This window comes from Zeugodacus cucurbitae, chromosome 4, assembly GCF_028554725.1.
Source record: "Zeugodacus cucurbitae isolate PBARC_wt_2022May chromosome 4, idZeuCucr1.2, whole genome shotgun sequence".
Classification (NCBI taxonomy): domain Eukaryota; kingdom Metazoa; phylum Arthropoda; class Insecta; order Diptera; family Tephritidae; genus Zeugodacus; species Zeugodacus cucurbitae.
Genome location: NC_071669.1, coordinates 10,320,511 through 10,344,663, shown reverse-complemented (window position 1 = coordinate 10,344,663; position 24,153 = coordinate 10,320,511). Strand labels below are relative to the sequence as shown.

At 31.7% G+C, this 24,153-nt stretch overlaps 2 protein-coding genes across 4 annotated transcripts in view; one reads left to right on the top strand and one right to left on the bottom strand.

Moving 5' to 3' along the window:
- LOC105209352 (uncharacterized) overlaps positions 1–24,153 on the top strand; it is a 181,817-nt gene that overhangs the window by 69,369 nt on the left and 88,295 nt on the right. For all 3 annotated transcript variants that reach the window (XR_008471035.1, XM_054229701.1, XM_029046039.2), the window contains one exon: positions 15,030–15,903. Coding sequence is in view for 2 of the 3 variants with exons in the window: in XM_054229701.1 (XP_054085676.1) it covers positions 15,819–15,903 (85 nt within the window). In the remaining variant the exon portion in view is untranslated. The remainder of the gene's footprint in view (positions 1–15,029; positions 15,904–24,153) is intronic.
- Positions 1–24,153, bottom strand: part of LOC105209327 (cysteine-rich motor neuron 1 protein) — a 396,142-nt gene that overhangs the window by 286,892 nt on the left and 85,097 nt on the right. The gene's annotated exons all lie outside the window — the stretch shown is intronic.

The window sequence follows — 24,153 nt, the reverse complement described above, 5'->3', positions numbered from 1 at the left end:
AATCATTCATTATACAAAAATACCAGCTGTTGGTTGGAGTCATCAGTTTTTTATTAAATGTCATTTTCACGTCGTTGCGTAGATGGTATTTGTTTGGAAAATACAATTATAGTTACATTTTGTGCAAATAGTGCTAATCTATTGAAATAAAAAGTTTATAATAAAGAATAACTTATTTTCCTTATAAGAAGTCAAGATATGTTCCGTGGGAAGAAATCATCCCAAATCTGTTTATTTGTGGGATATTATTATCCCATACGTACTCATGGACATTAAATTACTTAGAGAATGGAGAGACCACACAGACTGGGTGTTTCACAAATTCAGAACTTTTTGAATGAATCGGGTGATGAGGATGATCTGTTTGCTGATAGTGGTTCCGCATACAGTCCCAGTGAAAAAAGCAACATTTATTCAGAAGATGGAGAAAACACACAGCCCGGCAGAGCATATGATGAAGAAATAGAAATTGATCGTGGAAATGAAAGTGCTATGGATGAAAATGATGGTGAAAATGAAAGTACTGATGATGAAATATACGAAGTTGAACTTTTGGAAGAAGATAATGTGAATGAATGGCCTGATGATATTATAATATGGACAGACCCACAACCGACATTTAAGCCACGACATTTTAGCCACTATTAGCCAAGAACAAATCATTAGTAATGAGGGCATAATTCGTGGACTGAAACCTTTGAAGCTATTTTTCAAGCTATTTTCAAAAATTAAACAAAATCTGGGAGAACATTTGCCACAAAGAACGAACAAGAGACAACGATGCGTAAATTGCGCTAAAAAGGGCAAAGAGAACCGTACGAATCAGATTTGCATTGCTTGCAACTTAGCATTTTGTAAAAAATGTTTTACTCCTTGCCATCAGATATAAATAAAATGTCTTATAAGATAAAATTGAATATATAAACGGCAAAATAAAATGAAATCGAGTGAATTTAAGTCTAGAATTTTTATTAATATTTTTGCATACAGATGGATTTGGGATGTTTTTATCCCAGGACAATATCTCCTTTTAGGGATGCGCTAAAAATATATTATCAAATTACTTTTCTTAAAATAGCCATAGGAGACGAAATAAAAGCTTTTCTTTGAGATTGTGCGTCACAAAAGTTCCCGTCCCGAAACGGTTAACCAAGCTGTGACTTCGTAATCTGAATCTTAAAATAATATTGTTCGTTTAAGGTTCGAAAAGCTTGTTATAGAGCATGTTCATATTCGGAGGTGACTTGAAATGCCAATGCTCCTAATCTTAATACAGTTTGCGTAATTATCTATTTGAAAATAATAACGAGTTATGTTTAAATAGCTATCAACAGCAGATCATTTGAGCCTGTTGGGTTCCCTGCTATTTCTAATTAAAACTTTTTAGCTTTCACTCATCGGAAGCTTCGAATTGTGAAATCATTCTGAAAGCTCTTCTGTGTAAAAAGTGTCTCACTGGGCGAATGGTATAGACGGTCTTTCGCCTACTGAAGCTGAAATTTTTTATGTAAAAAATTGGAAAAAAATGCAAGACAAGACAATACTCGTATACTTATAAAAAAGCTTACAAAAGCTTATAGCTCAAAATTATCTATAATTAAATATGATATTCTAAGGATATTGCTGATCACATTTTTTAAGGTCAAATGTTCGAAATCTATATAAATATATATAAATGAATTGCCTTTCGTTAGTTTCGCTAAAACTCGAGAACGACTGAAATCGGAAAAGTCTGAAATTTGGAATTTTTTTTTTTCATTTTTATTAATTTTTATACTCTCGCAACAAAATTTGCTAAGAGAGTATTATAGTTTTGTCCACATAAAGGTTGTTTGTAAGTCCTAAAACTAACCGTCTGTCCGTCCGTGCAAGCTGTAACTTGAGTAAAAATTGAGATATCTTAATGAAACTTGGAACACGTGTTAATTTACATTTGTAAATTACTTAAATCGTTCAATTTCGGTCGTTTGTTTTCTAGATTGCGAATATTCAAAATGTAAATTATTGAAATTTGTTTAGTGAAAACATTATGTGTATTTCATGCCGTTAAAATAAAAAAATTCTGTATAAAATATTTTTTGTAAAGAAATGCCAGCTTTTTAAAAAAAATATATAAATATAAAGTAGAAAGAAAGTATAAAATATTAATAAAATAAGTAATATTCATGTTTAATAATAATAAATAATTTAAAAATAAAATGTGTATTTCCTATCAATGAAGCACTTAATCACGCATTAATCGCGCATTGTCCAGCTACATTGTCCCACCACTTCTACTTCCACCTTGCTCCGTATAACCTAACACTTTCGCCATACTAGCTGTAATCGGAAAGCCAAGTAATCTGCTGTGCGATTGATCACAACACCTATATACTAAATCTACATACATATATTTCTCTATCAGCATGCTGATACGTCTGTATGCTTTTATGCGTTTAGTTGTTCTAGCCTCTAGCGTGGCCACTATCAACAAACTTTATACTAAACAGAAAATAATTATAAATAAAAGTTCAAATGCGACGGTGTGGCTATTTTTAAAAATGATTCAATGCCAAGCAGCTCGTGTGAATGCGCTCGCCGGGCAGCAGTTAGCGAGCACCACGCACACATACCTATAGCTGACACTGATGGCTGGTTTATTGTGCCGGCCGGCTAACCAGGCAACTATCGGCTGCTTTTTTGTTGTTTATACTTTTTTTCTTATTGTTAGTTGCTCGCAGTGTCGCTGGGTCGACGCGATCGTACGCACTGCCGTCTAACGACCGACAACTGACTGTCGACTGATCGTGCTGATGGTCGGTGAACTGATGGCCGGCAATTAAAATTATCTCGTAATGTGTACTAAGTAAAGTAAGGTTGATGCTTGCCCAAAAATTTTTGCGGTTCATAAATAACTACAAGAGCAAACTTTTGAAGGGGCACACAAAAAAAAAAAAATAATGAACGCTAAATTAGAATCTAATTTGAAGGCAAGAGCTGTGTCTTGTATACTTTTATATACATACATATGTGAGTCTTTAGTACAATAACAACCAACAGCAGATAATGAAAAGTAAAGCGAAAAGCTTCATAAACAAATAAACACTAAACTAAATTGGCGCCGAAGCATAATATTGCAAAATAAATAAATAAAAATAATTTTTAAGCAATTTTTTTAAATATTTTTTTTTGTTAAATTTCATGCCAAAAATTGCTCTCATACGTGGTTTCACCTGCAAACACTGCTTGCCGAAGTATTCCTGCAACTTGTTCCGAAACTCTTTGTCATTAGCTTGAAAAAATTAACTTGTATCCTAACTGCTTATCAACCGACGATCTTCGTCAGCTACCTAACGAAGCCTTGAAATGGTTTAGCTGGAAACAGCATAATTTTTTACTGTGCTCCAGTCTGAAAATCTTGGCCAATTGCGCGCCGCTCACGTAATAGCAAGTTCAAATGGTGCTTATTAGTTACTTCTAAGAACTTGAATTTTAAAAAGTTCTTACGGCGGTTTTTGAGTGGATTTCTGTGTAGTGAGTTTAGTAAATTATGACATCAGTTCGAATGAAATGCGAGAGATTTGAACCATAATTTACTGAAGAAAAACCTGCACTCAAGCAAGAGTTTGGCGCTGAATACAATACAGCTTCTTTAAAATTTATTTAAGCTAAAAATATTGAGTCTACTTATGATTTTCCAAAGATCTATCAATTCGAGGAACTTCAGAACTTTAAGAATATAATTTTTACTACATCCGTGGTGGCTGACATTGTTGGTGTTGTTAACGCTGGTTCCCAAGTAGACGAAACTATCTACTACTTCAAAGGTATGTCTGATTGTTTTTTCATTGGGGAGGTTTTTTATGTGGTGGGTCCCAAACCCTACACACAACCGCAGAAGCGGGCTTCGCCTTCTCACTTTAGCTCGCCTTCAAACGGATGTCTGTTGGCTACCCAGGGGATACTTGGTCTAAAACCGGAAGTCATGAGCTGCCTGAGTCATATGTAAAAGAATCGTTCCTGGCCACTCCCAAGTGAATGGCATTCAGAAACTTTCCTCACTTGCGTGAACTTCTACAGTCATACCTTTGAAGTAGTAGATAGTTTCGTCTACTTGGGAACCAGCGTTAACAGCACCAACAATGTCAGCCTTGAAATCCAACGCAGAATCACTCTTGCCAACAGGTGTTACTTTGGACTGAGTAGGCAATTGAACAGTAAAGCCCTCTCTCGACGAACAAAAATCAAACTCTACAAGTCGCTTATTATTCCCGTCCTGATGTATGGCGCCGAAGCGTGGACGATGACAACATCCGATGAGACGACTCTTGGGGTTTTCGAGAGAAAGGTTTTCCGTAAGATTTATGGTCCTCTGAACATTGGCAATGGCGAATACCGCAGACGATGGAACGATGAGCTGTACGATTTATATGACGACATTGACATAGTTCAGCGAATAAAAAGACAGCGGCTACGCTGGCTAGGTCATGTTGTACGGATGGAAGAAAACACTCCAGCTCTGAAAGTATTCGATGCAGTACCCGCCGGAGGAAGCCGAGGAACTGGAAGGCCTCCACTCCGTTGGAGGGACCAGGTGGAGAGCGACCTGGTTACACTTGGGATCTCCAACTGGCGCCGAACTGCGAAGGAGAGAGAGAGGTGGCGCACTATCGTCGATTCGGCTATAATCGCTTAAAGCGGTTCCTACGCCAAATATATATATATATATATATATATACATCCGTGGTGGTCTAGAGAGAAGTGCTTAGTCGAGACTTTGCGAACTGATCTGTGCAGTATTTTTTTGTCCCAACTATTCTAATAAGAAATAGTGATCTTCTGGTGAACTCAGTATCCCTCTAACGTATATGCGCCTTTGAAAGAAACTTAACAAAATTCTTCTGACTTAATTTCTCTAAGTCGAAAAACTACGCTGCCAAGGATTCGTCAATAAATTCGATACTTAGAGCGTACCCATCATTCACACTTCTGAGGACAGAGTTTCGAATAGATTTTCTTCGCGATATCCGATAACCATTTAAAGCTATAGATCAAGAAGTATTAGAAATCCCAAAGTTGTTGAGGCATTAAAGTACTAGCTCTGCAACGACTATATTATTCTGGGTCAACATAAAGAGGCAACACTCTACGTATTTGTACTTTATGAAATAAAGTGATTAGGGGATAATATATGAAAAATCACAGAAAACATATTTTTAGTCTTAAAGCGTTCAGTTAGAACTAAATATACGGGATGATGATTTGTTCAAGAAGTTGGAAAAGAATATCTCATCTCATCGGTTTCTTGTTCTAGAATCTAGATGCTCAATTAATAAAATGTCCTCCAGTAAACCAACATATCCGACCTTTTTTATAGTCTGAGCTGCATACTTGCGCATCTCGATTACCTGCAAAGCCAGAAATTCTTACTTTCTTACAAAAAATTTCGCAAAACAAGAGCAAAAATCAATAAAAATTTCGCATAAAAACCTGAATGAATTCAATATTGTTGTTTTTGCAATTTGGCGATTTGCATATTATTTGACGCTTTAAAGTTCACATTTAATGAAACGGAATGCAGTCGTGGCACATTATAAGTCAAAGTCGCCGTGTGCCGACACACAGTGGCGCAATTCAATAAATTCATTAAGCGAGTGCCACGCGAATGAGCGGCGAGAAGTGAATGAAAAAAAGAAAAGAAAAAAATATTTGAAAAAAATTGCAACAACAAAAACACAAATTGTAAAAAATTTGCAAAAACTTGGCGGCCACATAAGTCCCGGCTAAAAGTGGCTGCGAAGTATAATGGTCTCTAGTGGTTATGTTAGACGCAGCGCTGGCGCTTAAGGGTGGCGCAATGCGCCGTTGCGTGCGTAAAAAAGTCGCTCACAAGATTTGTCGCCACTAAAGCGCTCGCTGATTTATACACACAAGTGTCTATTTGTCTACACAAGCGACTGCCAAGTGAATATGCATGAGTGTGCCTATTAAGCGGCACCCCTATTTCGTTTTCATTAAAATGCTCACTTTTATGCCGCCGCAACGGTAATGAAATGCAATGAATTGTGACATGCAATTGTGGCGCACACATATGCTAAGCCCACAAACAACAAAAACAAAAGCAACAACAACTACAACGGAAAGTGTTTGTTGCAAAGTGGGGGAAATTCTCAATAAAGCAATTGTACGTCGGAGCAATATTGAATGTCTCCGGGTGTTAAGTGGCGATAGAAAAATGATAATAATAAAAACAACAATAACAATGTGTTATAAAATGGGATTTCAATTGAAAATCAAAGTGCTGTTGGCTTTTTGTTGTTGTTGTGCATTGAATTGAACGTCGACATAGCGTGAAATGAATTAGTGGCATATAAAAAGGCAATCACGCGAGAAAATATGTAACTAGATGCATATATGTATGTATATTATACAAACAACAAATTGAAAAATTATAAAAAAAATAAGAAAATATAATAGAGAAATATTAAAAAAATAATTATAAAAAAAAATTTAATAAAGTAAATATAAAAATATTTAAGAAAACATAAATTCATAAAAAAATAGAAATACAAAAAAAAAAATAAGAAAAAATAATAGAAAAAAATATTTAAAAAAAAATTATAATAAAAAAATTTAATAAATAAAAATTATAAAAAAATGTATGGAAAAATAAAGAAAAAATACTAAAACGAAAAAATAATAATAAAAAAAATTCTAATAAATGAAAATATAAAAATATGAAATTTAAAAAAAAAATTAAGAAAAAAATAGTTGAGAATTAAGAAAATAATTAGAAAAAATTACTACAACTAAAAAATTAATAGTAAAAAAAATTTAAAAAATATAACATATAAAATATATAAATTAAAAAATAACTAAAAAAATTAAATTATAAAAAAAATTTATTAAATAAAAACATAAAGATTAAAAAATAATTAAAAAAAAAAAATAAAATTATAAAAAATGTATGAAAAAATAATAGCAACATTTTAAAACAAAAAAATATAAACAAAATTTAAAAAAAAAAAAAATTATTAAAAAATTAAACTATAAAAAAAATAATTGAAAAAAATTAAAACAAAAAAAACTATTAGTAAAAAAATTTTAATAAATAACAATAAAAAAATATAATTAAAAAATAAATAATAAAAAAAAATTAGGAAAAAAATAACAGCAAAATTTTAAAACAATAAAAAATAATTTAAAAAAAAAAAATAAAAAAAATTTTAATAAATAAAAATATAAAAATTAAAAAAATGTAAGAAAAATGTTAACACAAAAATATAATAATTAAAAAATAAAATAATAAAAAAAGTTTCTTTGACAATATAAAAAGTAAATAATATTAAAATAATAAAAATTGAAAAATAATAAAACTATATATAAAAAAGCAAAACAAACCCGATAATAGTTAAATCGCAAAAAAAAATTCAATAAAATATATAAAAAAGCAATCAATGTGCCATGCCATGCCATTAAATGTCGCTGCATGCACGCTTCCTTGCAGGCATAAATTAACATAAAAATGTAGATTGCAATTGATTGCGCACAGCTTGAGGCCAGCAACATGTTGCCGCTGCGCTGCAACACAACTAAATAAAAAAAAACAAATATACGAGCAGTAACAGCACCAGCGGCAGCAACTTGGCTTGGCATGCGAAGGAGTGCTCACTCGCCTGTGCCAACCTATTTGAGATTCAAACGAAACGATTAATAGTTGAAAAAAGGCGAGAGAAATAGAAAAAACGGAAAAAAAATCAACAAAATTGCGCATTTGCTAGGCCAGGCCTCCACCTTCACTGGGTAGAGAGACAGCAAGAAGGCGGCGACGGCGGCGACAGTAACAGTGTGTGCAGCAATGAATGCAATGCCACATAGTCTCGTTGTTGCAGTACGCACTCGGTGCACGAGGGTGTGTTAAGTAGTAAGTGATTTTGTAGTTTTTTTTTGTGGAAAATAAATTGACACTTGTTGAGGTGAACTTTTCGCGAATTATATCAATATAGACTATGATTAAGTAGAACTAGTAATTAAAAACAGCCGTGATCGATTCGCCATTTTCACGCTATGTAGCTATGTAGCTTTGAGCGCTGCTTTCTTATGAAAAAATTTTAGAGAGCTTTTATCACCAGTTCTCTAAGGGTGGTATTGGTGCAGGTTCTATATATACGATAGTGTTTATAAGGGTTCCCGATTGAAATTCAATAATGTTTCTTAATATCGTGTTTTCACTCTCATAAGTCACTGATGTTTAGATAATGTACATAAGTCCATCAAGTGAAAATGTCGACGTAAAGCCATTTTGATTATTATGCATATGAACTGACCATCCTGACCTTTAGTGGAATGGCGAAATCATTTCAAAGCAGTACTGGAGGAAGATACAGTAAAATCCAGGTTAGTTTATGCGAACTCAAGGTTAGAGTTTTTTGAAACGGGATGATATAATTAAAATAGACTTCCAACAAACAGTTAATATTATCTCTGATTATTATGTTTTAAAGTTACCGTTCAAGTTGGACATTGAAGTGGACCAAAAATTAAAGTATTTATGGAGGAATATGGGATTTTCTGAAAAGGTACCACTTGAAATCTGTCTTATGACATTGCAATGTTGTCTTTCTAAGCCTGAAACACTGTCACATGAAATAAGTTGTGAGATCATTCAAGAGAATGAGGTCATGGGAACAAACATTTCTTGCATCCAGTATTATTATATGGTTTTATGGACCATGAAGAAAACTTGTTGAATAACTTCAGTACCATCAATACTTCAATTCAATACCTTTACCCAGGTATATGGTCTTCATCATTGATATCGAAAAGAATACCCACTGATACTGATGGAATTCTCTTCTTTCAGGCCATCTGATGTCAATATATTTCAAAATACCTGAAGCAAGCTGTACAAACTTCGAGTCTACAAGAGTAATATATTCCTAGTACACTTTTTATCCAGTATTTAAACTCAGGTGTTCCAAAAAATCATGAAAACCGCTCTTCGTTCTGCTCTATTAAACTTTTACAGAGTAGAAATGTATTTTATTTCAGAAGTGAGTTTCTGTTGGGAATGCTTTAGAAGAATCTTCAGAATGATTTTCAGAAAATTTTCACGGTAATACAAAAACAAATACTATAATTTAAAAGAATTTCATAAGAAGTACCTAAATTACTTTATGTACCTCCATGAGTAACGATTTAACTCGAGTTGATTGGAAATGGATTATCTGTTAATTCTAATGTGTTCAAATCGATAAAAATAGGTCATATATCAAAATATTTTCTATATAAAATAATATTTAGATGCAAACTTGAGTATTTTTGTTTTCTCAAAAAATCCTTAATCCCACAACTCCTACACCCACCCTAGCATCAAGCGTTAATCGTTGCAAACTATCGGCTACATGATTGATGTGATTATGCAGGCATTTTGATGACAAGCAATTGCGCACAAACGCTGTCACACCGACTGAACAACTGACTGATTGCCATACAAACTAGCCGACTAACTGACTGACTGTGTGTCCGTTTGACTATCGGTTGAACTGACATAGCACTTGTTCTTTCAACACGTCAACTTTGAGGCATTGAGTGGCGTGGCGCATCTGTCGATCACTTAAATGCGCATCACACTTCGACATATTTGTTGGAATGTGTGTGTGTATGAGTGCATTCGATTGCACATTTGATCGACTTTTCGCACCTGAAGCGCACCTCAGCATTTCTTCTTCCCAACTTGCTAGAACACAGCTCACAGCTGCATTCCTCTTTGCCGGCATTCATTGTGAGTGCACCAGCAACAACAACAACAAGTGCGACCGTTTGTATTAATTACCATTCAATTTGATTGAATTACTGAAATTCTTGAGCGTGTGCCAAGTGCACGAAGGCATCTAAATAGAGGCGAGTGCAGGAATGCGAGCGATACAATGCGTCGCATTGGAATGCGAACGCACCTGAAGTAAATCAAGGTTAAAGCGGCAGTGTGAAAGCTTAACTCACTTAGGAAGTACGAGTAGTAGGTGTATTTTGGTCAAAGTAGAAAGATTTATGAGGTACATGCTTAACTTTTATTGTAGTTCTTTAAGCGGTAAGGAAATATTTGTGAATAGATCTAGCTTCTACCACTTCAATTTCTTCACCTATTTCATTAAGAAGAGAAACAGAGCCAACTACTACAACACCACCGACCGATATCTGTTACCTACCGAACTAACCAAGGGTTAATACAGGAGCTGTTCGTCTCAATCTACTCTAAAAGTCTTTAGAATTCATTAAAGAAGACTTGTGGCTACTGTTTTAAGCTTTTTTAATCAGAAAGCCAGCTAGTGTTATTTAAAAACTTCTTTCTATGCAGATCTAACCAAGGGTTAAATAAAATGGAATGCTTTTTCCTGTGTTCATAGTTTACTTTTTTAGCATTCCATGGTCAATCTCGGCGTGCTAAGGATCAATAATAATTTCTACAGACTATAAACGTCCTAAAATTACTCGGTTCGGTCATATTTTAGTGCAAGTCTATTATAGAGTTAAGAAAGCAGTTTTCCGTATTTTGGCACTGTGTCGTTCAACCAATTGCTCTAAGAAGGCTCAGTAGTTTACAAGGAAACACTGTTCAGAAGCATTCCTGAAGTTGTAAGCTTAGTCGGTCCGGTCTAATTTTAGTCAAGGACTAACTGGGGATCAATACAGATTGAAGCTGTTTTCCGAAAAATTTAAACTACAAAACTTCGAGCTTTATAGCCAATCCAAATACACTGATAACCCCCAAGTAGTATCCAGAGTCCCTCTTGTCACTATACACTTCTTCGCTTAGCCAATAAACTTTTTCATTTAGGGACAGATCCCGTCGATATAGCTTGTTTCCTGCATCTAAAGACTTCGATGACTTGAATTCCCTACAAATACAATAATGACTCCTTATCTTTCGGCTACCGGACATCTATCGTTTGCATATGGAATCTTTCGATTCGATACTTTGAGCGACACCTTTCACAAAATAGGGATCTTACAACTTTGAACTATTCCAAGAACTAATGGCGAATTTGTATACAAATTCAGATTTTTTAATAGATAAATTGTTTAGGTTTGGTGCTTTCCGATTTTGAACACAATATTCAAGTAGTATTGCTCAAGAACTCTACCGACTAATCAAAATTGAGTGTAAAATTTTAGAATATTGTAATCCATAAACCCGAAAACATAGTAATACCAAAATCAAACAAGTGTTAATGAGTGATATAAGAGGTAATATTGGTATTACCGTACCCAAATTCTTTCCTTCGCTTGAATATTGCCAATTTTAAATTAAAAATTTAATCAAACTCATAAATTTTATTAGTAATGTACTGCTAAATTAACACTGAAGTAAATAAAATATGCCAAAAATGGCGCCAGGTAACTGCTGGCAACCGCATATTTGGCAATAAAATCTATACTAAAATACCTCGAAAACCTTCTCATTGAAATTTTGTTTTGAAATTTCCAAAAAAAAAAATACACAAAATTTACAAACCCAACCAAAATCATGTGCACTTGCTGCATGAATCAAATTAGTATTTAAATTTGAAAAAGAAAAGAAAAAAAGTCAAATCAAAAATGCATGCAAAAATATTTTCACACACGTTAACCTTGAAATTCCACAGCGGCAACGCATACGAAATGTTTATAAAATAAATAATATTTTTTTTTGCATGTGTGTGTGTGTTTATTTGCTAGCAGCTGTTCTAGTGCGAGCGTGCAATGCACTTGCTTGTGCGGCAGCAGCAGCCAAAACTATTTACATACGTATATACACATGTGCGGCGGACTGACTAACGGCAACTAATTTGTGTGTTTCATACAAGTGAAGTGGCTGACAGCGCGGCGATGGCGACAATTTGTTGCCACTGACGCAGAGCGACGTGGAGATTGGCTAGAAAAATTATGCAAAATCAAAAAATATAGTCATGCACACAGAGTGATGCACGTAAATAGCAGTGACAAATATTTGGGCAAAGCAAGCACATGATTTTATTTGTGAAGAAATAAAAATTTGTTAAATAAATATTTAAAAAAGTGAAAAAAGGATTTTTATAAAAAAATATTTTTGAAATAAGAAGTAATCAAATATTATTAAAATTTCAATATTTTCTGTAAAAAATAAATTCAAAAATTATTGTAACGAAAATTAAAAAAATAAATTATTTTTGTTTATAAAAAAAATATATATATTTATTAAAAACAAATAAAAAATATTGTAATTTAATAAAATTAAATAAAAAAATTTCTTATGAAAGAATTGAGTTCATTAACGAATAGGAAAATATTTTTATTTAAAAAAAATTAACTAAATGTTTATAAAAATATATAATTTAAAATGACAAATAAAAATTAAATAAAAAATTGTGTATAAAAAAATATATAAAACAAAAAATCATAAACATTATATTTTTTTTATAAAAAAAATTTTAAGAAAAATAATTAAAAAAATTATATTTATTATTATTTTATTTTTTATCAAAATATTTATTTTTTTTTTTTATAAAAAATTAAAATTAGTAAGGAAATGAGAAGAATTTGAACATAAAATTATATTTTAGTTGCAATGAACTAAAACTTGATTACGACTTCTAGTCTTTGGCGTCCGTTGTCTTTCTCTCTTATTATGAAGGCGTTGGGAACGCTCAGAGTTCGACACCCTAGGTCGGGCTTGAACATTTCTAATATTTTCGTCTTCAAGTCGCTGCAAACGCTCTGTACTCGACTCACAAACGCGTACTTGGAAGGTTTTGAAATTTTATTCAACAAGCAGCTGCGAGCGCTTGTTACACGACTCTCTGCCACGCGATTGCCATGCGAAGGGAATGACTTGCAAGACGATTTTCAGTTTCAGATTAAGATTCTCCATCACGGAATCTTTTTGCTACCTTCTCCTGGGAACTATTTTCAGAAAGTTGAGATTCTAGCAATAAATATAGCCTATGTTACTCAAGGTGAATGTAGCTTTTCAATGGTGAAAGAATTTTTAAAATCGGCACGGTAGTTTTTGAATTTATTCATTACAAAAATACATACAAATCTTTCCTCCGACCCACCCATTTTTCCATTTTTTTATAAAAGTCTGAGTGCAGCATCCTTCTAAATAAATAAAAAATAATTTCTCCTCTAAAATAATAAAATAAATTGTACTCAAATTACACATCACCATTAAAATGTTTACATTGCCCAGTTGTTTTTGCAGTCACTGAACGCCAACAAATGATTACAGTTAGCGCACAAGCGGCTAGATGAAAGGCATACTTTTGGCAGCACAGCAAACAAAGTGTACTTATTGTTGTACAGCTGCCGATACATGCCGCTCGCCATTTTGCGCCGTTATCAATTTGCCGTGCTGGTGTTGACGTGATTGACAGCCACGGTGTCAAAGGGCAAACAGATTTTTGTGTCGAACAAATATGCAAATAAATTTCCTGATTTTTATGCGCTATCAGCGCTCAGCTGATTTTTGCCATAAACAATGAAGCGAGCAAAGCGAAAGCAAGAAAAAATGTTGAGCAACGGTTATCAGTTTGCAAAAATTAATGATCGCTATGGACGAGTTGTCATTTTACGCGCGCATGTGTTGTTGTTGCAAACTTTTTTTGTAGGAAATTTTTTTTGTTGAAATTTTTTTTTTTTTTTTTTAATTGTTGTTTTTATTGCAGTTTGCTATCACTTTAATTGTTTCGGATGGGTTCAAGAAGTTAACAAATTTTACGAGCGACGATTTGCGATAGGCGAGATTAGACTAAATAAATGACTTCATTCAGTTTGGCTTTGAGGAGGGTTTGAGATTGGGAAGACCACAAAAATATTTATAAAAAAAATTTAATAAAACAATAATATAATTTTTTTTAATGTTAAATTAATTAAAAAATAATAATTATTAAAAAAAAATTATTTATGAAAAAAAAAAATAAAAAATTATTTTTATAAAAAAAAGTATAATAAAAGACTAATAACAATAACTAATATTTTTTTTTTTTTTGTATAAAATTAATTTGATAAATAATAATTATTAATGAAAAATATTTATAAAAATAAAAAAAAATTTAAAAAAGTTTTTAAGAAAAAAATTATAATAAAAAAATAATAATATAACTAATATTATTTTAATATAAAATTAATCAAAAAAATTAATTATTACAAAAACAAATATTTATAAAAAATAAAAAAAATTAAAAAATAATTTATATGAAAAAAATTATAATAAAAAATTAATAATAACTCATATTTTTTGGTATAAAATTATTAAAAAAAATTAATTATTTAAAAAAAAATATTTATAAAAATAAAAAAAAATTTAAAAGTTTTTAAGAAAAAAACTATAATAAAAAAATAATAATAACTAATATTATTTTTTGTACAAATTAATTATTACAAAAACAAGTATTTATAAAAAAAAAATAATTATTTTTAAGAAAAGAATTATAATAAAAAAATAATAATAACTAATATAATTTTAATATAAAATTAATTAAATAAAAAAAAATAAATAAATTATTTAAACAAAATTTAAAAAAGTATTTTTATGAAAAGAATTATAATAAAACAAATATATAGCACTTTTTTTCTTAAAAAAAGTATAAATAAATGTATGAATACAAAATTTATATTTATTTTTAAAATGTATAAATATAAAATCACACTTTTTATAAATAAATTTTATTTTATTTTATTTAATAATAAAAATAATTACTCTTTTTTATACAATTACAAAAGATTTTAATTTTTTAAAAGCATTTTTTTGCATTTATAAAAATAAAATTTTTTTTTTTCTAATTAATGAAAATAAAATAATAATTAAAATTTTGTTAAAAAAAAAACTAAAAAAAAATTTTTTAATAAATATTTTGTATAAAAAAATATTTTTTTTTATAATTTAAAGAAACATTATATAACCTTGTAAACATTTTTTTTGTAAATTTTGTTGTAAATTTTCTATAACTTTATGTTTTTTATAAACACTTCCAATTAACACTTGAACAGCTTCTAATCAAAATTCGTCGATCTTTTATGTTTCTTTGCAGCCACAGCGTCTACCAAAGTACAACGAATCTACAACAACAACCACAAATATATGCGTGAAACATAACAACTGCAAATCATAGTGCGAAATAAATCTACAAATGTGTTTATGAATATATAAATGAAAATAATTGTTTCCATGTGCAAATGAAATAAATCCACAAATGAGTGCAAAATTATTTTTCAATTGCCAAGCAGAATAACATAAAAATATATTGCTTATTGCCGACACGCTTACTTTAATTTATTTATTAACAAATATTAAGAATAGTCGAAAAGAGCGAAAGAGAGAGTGAAAAAAAAATAGGAATTGCGCAAAAATTTCGGCGCACAAAGGCAAACAAACCGCGTGCGAGCAAACAAAACGCTGGCAAAGTAATCAAACAAAAATCAACAAACCCAAACAATAAATGAATTTGTGCGCCTAGTGCAAGAGAGGCAAACTCGCGTTGCGAAGAGCGTGCGGCAAATCACCTAAACGCCAGAGGTCATTTCAATTGGCGTTTGATTTACTCGCTTGCGAAATTCCATAAAAATTCAATAAGCACAAAATATTTTCACTCGCGCAAGTGGTGTCTTACGGCTGGCACTGAGGTGGAGAGCCTGTTTGTGTTAGTGTAAAGTGCAAAAAAGGTGTTAGTTAAAGCTACTAAATTAAAAAAAAAATAATTAAATAATTTTTTAAAAGCAGTGTGAAGCAAAAAAAATTATTTTCAATAAAAGTTGAGTTTTTTTCTGAAAAATTATCCCTTATTAATTACTTTAACGTCAGCATCTTTAAATCAATAAATATGGCAACCCTGAAGCATGCTTATCACATTATTTGGCTGCTCTTGACCGTTTTGGCATTGGACGTCAAATGCAATGAATCAGCAGGTGAGTGAAATATTTAAATTATTTTTATTATAGTACAAAAACAATAACAATTGAAATACAAATTAAAATTGAAGCAAACTTAATAAATATTTGTTCATAAAAATATTTAGTTTTCTTCTAAAAAATTTAAATAATATAATTCCCCTTAATGCTTTCATATATATAAAAAACAGTTAAAATATTTATAATGATTAAAAAAAATAACAAAAAAATTTAATTTTTTAAATTAATTTTGAAAAAATCGAATTTAAAATATTTTAAATTCATCAAAATAGAAACAGAAAACGTAGATTGAAAAATAAATTGTTAATATATATCATTTAGAAATTTTTTTTTATAATTATTTTTCAATTTGTTGGAAGAAAGAAATCTATAATTATTGCATAAAATCGATTTTTTTCTAAAAATTAAATTATTTAAATTATAATTATTTATAAAAAACTGTATAAAAAATTATTTTTTGCAATATTAGAAAATATTCTAAATAGAATTTCGAAAAATATTAAAAAAAAATCTTAAAACAATTTAAATAATAACTATTTTTAAAAAAATTAATTTAAAAAAAAATTAAATTTATTTTTTTGCCATATTAGAAAATATTCGATAATTAAAATTTTTTTTTCGAAATTTTTCTAAATAGAATAATTTAATAATTTTTCTAAATAATAAAATAGTTATTAAATAATAGTTAATAAATAATATAAAAAAATATATATTTAAAAATAAAATAAAAGCGATTTTTTATAAAAAATATTTTAAAAAAATCTTAAGACAATTTAAATAATAAAATAGTTATTAAAATAAATAGAATAAAAAACATAAATATTAAAAAATGTTATTTTTTGCAATATTAGAAAATATTTGATAATTAAAATAATTTCTTTTTATTTTTTTAAAGAAACCATTTAAAAAAAATGTATTGTATATATATCAAAATCATGATTATAAAACTGTTTTTTGTTTTAATAAATATTCTAATAACACTAGCTCAGGAAAATCTCTACTCATACATACTCATATCTTGATAAATGATATAAATCAATACAAAAAAATCTCACAACTTCCATTCTTAATTTATATGCACCTCTTGCCTTTCGTACAAAATCAAATGAATCGCTTAATAAGCCACTCTTCGTCAACTAAATCTCATAAGTTGTCCGCCTTTTCTTGACACCCTCCACATTTCTTTTTTGTGGGAATAAATAAAAAATTTTAACAAGCAATAATCACACATATGAACGCCTGTTAAACACTCGCCATATATCACACTCATAAACTTCTGCCATCGCGTACTTATTGCCACCCGCTTTTTGTGAAAAAAAACAACAAAATTTATGTCGCGATCGCTGCACTCAGCTGCCGGCGAATACTTGGCGACGCCGCTTGCACTCGCCAACAGCCGGTAACAATGTCAAGCCGCGTAAGCGAGGCGATTAAAGCAGGAGAAATATTGAAAATGAAAACACTAAAAAAATTTAAGTACAACAACAATTGCAACATACATAAGTTGTGGCACAAATTTCGAAGCTCTAAAGTGTCTCGCATTAATTGAAGATTTCTTTTTTTTCTTTCGTTAAGCAGTCGGAAATCAAATGGAAATCGCTTAATTATTTGCTATAATTCAGTATCAACGAGTTATTTATGAATTTAGTTTATTTATTATTATGTTTACGCCTCACACTCAATTATTTTTTATCGGCGATGCAGTTCGTGCTGGGTGTAATTTGTTAACTTAAATTTGTAAGCCTTTTTGTCAAAGAGAGTTATATATTAATATGAAGTTGAAATATATTTTCAAAACTAAGAGGTTTGAGATTCGAACCCTCTATCTACACCTATCATGCCACATTTACTAATAATTTGTTTTGCATAAATCGGTTGAGAATTAGTAACCAAATGAAAGAATAATGTCATCCTCAAAATTTCAAACTTGAGATAACATAGATTGTGTGATACTTCCAAAGATTTACCGGTATTTTAAGAGGTAAAATATAACAAGACAAGATCGCAAATATTTAATGCTACTTCTGACAACTCAATAAGTAGTCGGTTATCTGACTGACCAAAAGTATGTTGAAGGTATCTAGAAAGCTGACATGTTGAACAAGTTGGTAATCACTTAAACAATTCGTGGCGAAAACATTTGTATGTAAGTCTACCCACCAGATATGTCCCAAGTAAAAAAAAAACTGAAACCTGTTAAATTGTTCGAATCAACAGCAGAAACCAATAGTCTCGAAAAACTCCTAAACTAAACTAAAAAGCTGCCATATCCCTAGAAAATGTTCAGCATAAATTCAGCATAGTCAAAAGTCTAATACTCGTATTTTATAATCGGACTATCGCTCCATATCTCACCCATTATGAAAACCACACCTGATATCTGGAATCACCCAGTTCTGCTGATAAGCCTTAGTCGCTTTTATGGTATTTGTCGAAAGGCTCGATGTTTCTTGATCTTAAACCATTCCGACTTACTTATAAAATTCCTAAAATCTCAAATATATTTATGTGGACAAACTTTAAGTCGTAGGGATTATAAAACTCCTGTTCAGACCTTTTCCTAAACATATCAGAAGGCGTATGTATATGATAGATCTCGTTCTGTAAAACATGATGATCTCAAAGGTAGTAAATTTAGAAATTTATTCGGAGAGGAATGTATTATCTAAAGACTATAATTTCGAAAGGAAACTGAGTCATGTTTCAAGATGAGTCATAATACAATTTGTATCCAACTAACAATTGTCAGGTTCTAACCAATAACATGGGAGGGCGTGGATATATTCTTCCAACCTTGATACCATTTATAGTCTTTAATGATCTCTCCGTATTATAGGCCTCAAATAATTCTTAGAAACCGATACGTTTTAAATGGGCAGATATTGAAAACGATGACAAGGCCATTAAAAAAACGTTTGTTCGGACATAAAATGAAGAAGTATAGTGACTGATATTATTAGTATTCTTAGCACTTCTAAGCAAAGATTGAAGTCATACAGAGGGTTCGATGAAGAATGATCTATAAACATCTAAGGTTTTCATTTAAGATCATTTTCAGAGCAGAATTTAAGATTCATACTAATCAAGCCGACATCACTTCTTTCATCCAATTATTGGCGATAAATTTAACTCATTAGCATCGAAATAAGATTTGCAAATATCCAGAAGTGCAGTAAATTAAGAAGCATCTCAAGAATTGGAGCAACTTTTAATTGTTTCCACTTCCGCTTCATATGAAAACAACAACATTAATGCAGCGAAATTATTGTTTTAACTTTTTGCTGTTTATTTCGGCAAATGCCTGAGAAATTAAGTAACAAATGCCCAAAAGCAATAAATGAAAAATTTCAGCTATGCAAAAAGCCAAAAAAAAACAGCAAAAAACAAAAACAAAAATAATAAATAAAACGAAAATTTTTCGCAATTGTTTATCGAAAATTTAAGCGGTAGAAAGAAAACATAAACAAAGGGAATTTTGCAACAACAAATATGCCTTTAAATTGCTCGAGCCTTTGGCAAAGGCCACTGCCGCTGGTCCATTGTGGCGTCATCAAGTGGCTTGCTGACCTGCGGCCATCGGCGTCTGGCTACTGACTGCCTGCCTGCAGCAGTATGGCGTCCAACGGTGGGTGGCAGTGGGCGCTAATGCGTATATATAGTATATACATATATGGTTTGTGGCGTCATAATTGCGTGCCAGCCATTGAAGTGGCCTGCAACCGGACATACAAAATTACAAGTGAACTGAATTTATGGCAAATTCTATGTGCTTCTTTGGCAGATTGCATTGTTTTTGTTTGGCCAAGATTTTTGTACTTATTTTGAAAATGATGCCATATTATTGTGCTTTACGCAGTTCATTTGAATTGTTTGTGAATAGTGTGCATAGTGACGTAGTTCTTTGAGAGTAGGATGTTTCCAGAATATTGTTCATCGCTTTTTCTGTTAAATCGATATTTTTCCAGTTGGTTTCTTGCCTCTTTAATTTTGAGGATGTAATCGAGCTGATAACAATTGACTGATTAAAAGTTCCGTTGTTCCCAAATCTATTAACAGTTTTCCGATGCAGTCTCTGTGAGATCCGTGATTATAGATGTAGAACCTATATTTTTCTGAGATCAGAAGAAATTTATCATTTCTACCGGAGACTCCAAGGTAGATATGTATATTTGACAGGATTGTTTCGCGAAACTACTTTCTAATGACCCTAATAACAAATGATTTGGAACGATATCATCTCTCATCAGTTCACATCTCTGATCTGATCTAAGATCTCCTCAACCGGTTTGAAGTTACATTTTATTATAAAACACATCCAGTTCCTTCGTCCGTCTCTTTATTTGGATTTATCAAGCAGCCTCGTCCTAGTTGCTGAAATGGTAATGCTTAATCTTACACAGATTCTGATCGTTCGTCACAAAGGTTCGTCAGATTCATAAGAATCTTAGTTTTATTAGTTTAGTTAAAGTTGTTTCGAACAGAAGATGATAATCTTGTAATAAATATAAGTTACAAGTAGAGAGTAGGCAGAAATCTGATCACTTTAATCGAAAAAATACAGACTTAAGTATACCGAATATAAAGTAAAAATGTTCTAATGGAGAAGAAGGCATTAATGGCTCGCTGTATTTGCAATAAGTCTTCCATAGCTGAGTAGTCGTAGGATCGAGGTCACCTAACGGATGTTCCAAGAATTGGGCTGTTTCGACAGGGTCGGAACATCATGGGAGAGGAGTTAGATGACTAGTTTTCGTAGGGGATGCAAAGATGTGATTGCTGACATTCGGATACTCAGTGCATATAAAACAAGGATCTAATATATCGGGGTCTAGTCTGATTAAGTAGCAGTTTGTAGGCTACAGAAGAGAGTCAGTCTGGTTTCGCGAGACAAGTCGAGCTCAAGATCGAGCTTTCATTAACTGGGAGGAAGTATAGAAAGGTGTTGATGGCTTCGCTGTGAATGGCGTTTAAGGCAGACCTGGAGCTGTCTGCGTCCGAACAATACACCAGTTCGATGTCGTCGAAGTATTGAAGTTGTTTTAATCTTCACTTCAGCTTTCCGAAAGATCACACAATATAATATTAATATCTGTTCGGAAAATTGTTCATAGAAACAGAGTTCTCATCCACTTTTTTTACATCACAAAAGAATTGAGGTTCCAAAAAACGAAAAAAACTGCCAGCAGACACTCTAAATTGTCTGATCAGTGTGCATTTATGTCAATCTGTACGCGTAGGCATAGACAAAATATCATTTGCTTTATACAATTGAGGTCAACCAACTCGATAAAAAGCCAGACGACGAAAAATGCCATGATTTCTGTTTGTTTATCTCAAAAATGTACCGAATTCTGCTAAAAAAAACAAAGAAAGAAGAATAAAAATTGAGAACACTACCACTTGATTTCATGTTTCGCAATTTTCAACGATCTCATTTCATAATTGCTGTATCATCTGCAGTCGCACGCAGTCCCCCTCCTCTTTACACCCCACACTCAAAATTTAGGCTGCCGTTTACGCACATAATGTTTTCTCTTCTTCTTGCTATTTTTGGTATTGCGTTAAGTTGACCCAAAAAAGTTTTCATGCGTGCAACAGCACGCAGAAACACATATAGAGGCATGGTTTTCCGTCACTCCCAACGGGCTTGCCATGATCGAGGCAATCTTTAGCGTTCATATGGTGACGCGATCAAAGCAAACAATAAATCGATCGATCGATCAGCGTTCGATGTTGCTGTTTGTTGTTGGGTGCTGGGGAGAAGGAGAGAGCTGTGGAGGGCACATATTTACATTGTAACCGCATTTACATTTCACCAGAACATAAAATTTTACAATTGCAACAAAAATACTCCGTTGGCTGTTATATTTTTTTGATGGAAAACATTTCATTGTTTTTGTTTTTGTAATGCTTGAAGTGTCTTGCAAAAAATGTGCAGGTCTAGGCATTTGATTATCTCAAGAAAATGCACAGGTGTTCACATATCATATGTAAGTATATAAACAACCTAAAGTGCAAACTTGGCGAAAACCTTAATATAGGCCAAGGTCGGAAATTTTGCTGTGTAAACAGTCGTTGGAATTAAACCAAGAGGTTTGGGGAGTTCAAAGGGCGTACGAAGGGCTAAAATATTTGCGGACAAAACATTTTTTAGGAGCTCTGAGCGTTCTTTTCCGATGAAGATGTGTCTTGAATTTAACTGAATTATGGAGAGATCCACATATTTTAAGCCCCCTCGAATACCTTAATGATTTGATGGGATGTTTTACTGTGACTGAAGTAAGTTCAGAGTCTGTATGAGTTAAACGAGTTTAGAAAAACGTGTTTTGATATTCGTTGGCAGGTTGGAGGGTCCCCAAAGTGGTTGTGCCTCCTCTAACCCAGACCCTAAAACGGCTGATCCGCTTGGAGATCATTCCTTGAAATAAAATTTGACTTCCCAATCTTTCTTATTTGCTTTTCTCTAAAATTACAGTTATTCGTCTGTGTGATTACTGATTCTATCGAATATCGTTTGATTTTTATCGAGTCTAAGTCATCTGTCACATTTAGAAGAGGGTGCATGGAAATTCGGCTAATTTAGATTGAATGTATAAAGTACTCAAGGGTTTACTTCGTTTTTTCTTACATTCAGAATATATTGGTCCAAGTATATTCTCCCAAGATATTGTTCATGACTTAAGTAGAACAATGTTTTCAATAGCTTTGGTCAATATAGGTGTCTGAACTATTAGGTGTATTGTTCCCTGATTTCATTCTTCATTTCAGAATGATTCTGATTTTTATTTTATTTCAACGAATCTTTAACCGAATTTTGGTTGAATCATATATAAAATAATGTGATATATAAAATTCCAAAATTTTTCTATTGGGTTGTTTTTTGATCATAAAATTTTTAAAAAGCTTCAGATTTTTCCAATGAAATTGCTATATGTCATTGCTATGTATATATATGAAAAAAATATATATGAAAAAAAAATTATATTAACTTTCCAAAATTTTCCTACTGGGTTTATTTGACATTTTATTAATTCTGAAAATATTTCAGAGATTTCCTGATTGGTTTAGGCTTTATGATGGATATTTAATAGAAATTTTCCTTAATAAAAAATTATATTTTATTTCCAAAAGTTTCTTAGTGGGTTGGATATTCAAATACTAAATTTACTTTTACAAAAAAAAAATATAAAAAATTTCCAAATTTTTCCTACTGGCTCAGACGTTGTAAGCCAGTCAAGCTACACCACCACCATAATTGATTACAAAAATTGATTTCTCACAAAAAGTGATTTCTCACAAAAAGTGTAGGCAAAATTAACAACCAGCACGCAATATATGTATGACAGCCTGTTTATCTAAGCACGACTGCTGAAAGTGAAAAAACGTGAATTCAGCAGCAGCAATTCAAAGTCATGGCAGACACCCTCGCTAACAAAACAGACAACAAATGACCAGCAAAATATAGCCTGCGAATGCGTGCGGGTGTGTCTATATGACGTACACCTACAGGTCTGGCACTTGTGTACCAAAAATTAAAAAAAAAAAATTAAAAAAGAAATATGAAATATATCTGTGCTTGCAACTACAAACCTGGTTACCCACTAAAAGCCAGTCAAACCCCATAAACAACCATTTTTCATTGCACGCTGTGCATTCAAGCGTTTATTACTTTTAATGCAAAACTGCAGAAAATAAATTTCTGTGTAAAAAAACTAGTATTTGCTTGCAACATAACTGATCACCACGGTTGCCACTATTGACACAGGAACACAGTTTCTCTCGTGTGTCGCTTAGTTAGCGGGCAAGGTGAGACGTTGATTGATGGTCACACTGCAACAATGTGACCGTCACCAGAGTGCATAAAGAAGAATGGGTCGTAGGACTGTAGATATTTTTAGTGATATTAAAATAAGAGAAATAAAATAAATTTATAAATAGAATGCAAAGTGATAAGCTTGAAGCAAAAGAGCAAATAAAGGACATAATAAAAAAGCAAAAAAAAAATCTTTTTACAGGTACATATGTACATATACATAAGAGGTGGAAAAAAATATTTAAGCACTCATAAAATTAAGAACCTGATGCAAGACTAGTAAATATATCAAGAAAATTATAGATGAGAGTATGTTTTATGAGCTCATAAGTCTATCTATTATGTTTGCAGTAGCCTCTGTAGTCCCAAGCTTCTATAAATCTCACAGAACTAAAAAAATCTCACCAATCCTTCCTATTTTCTCTGAAATTAGC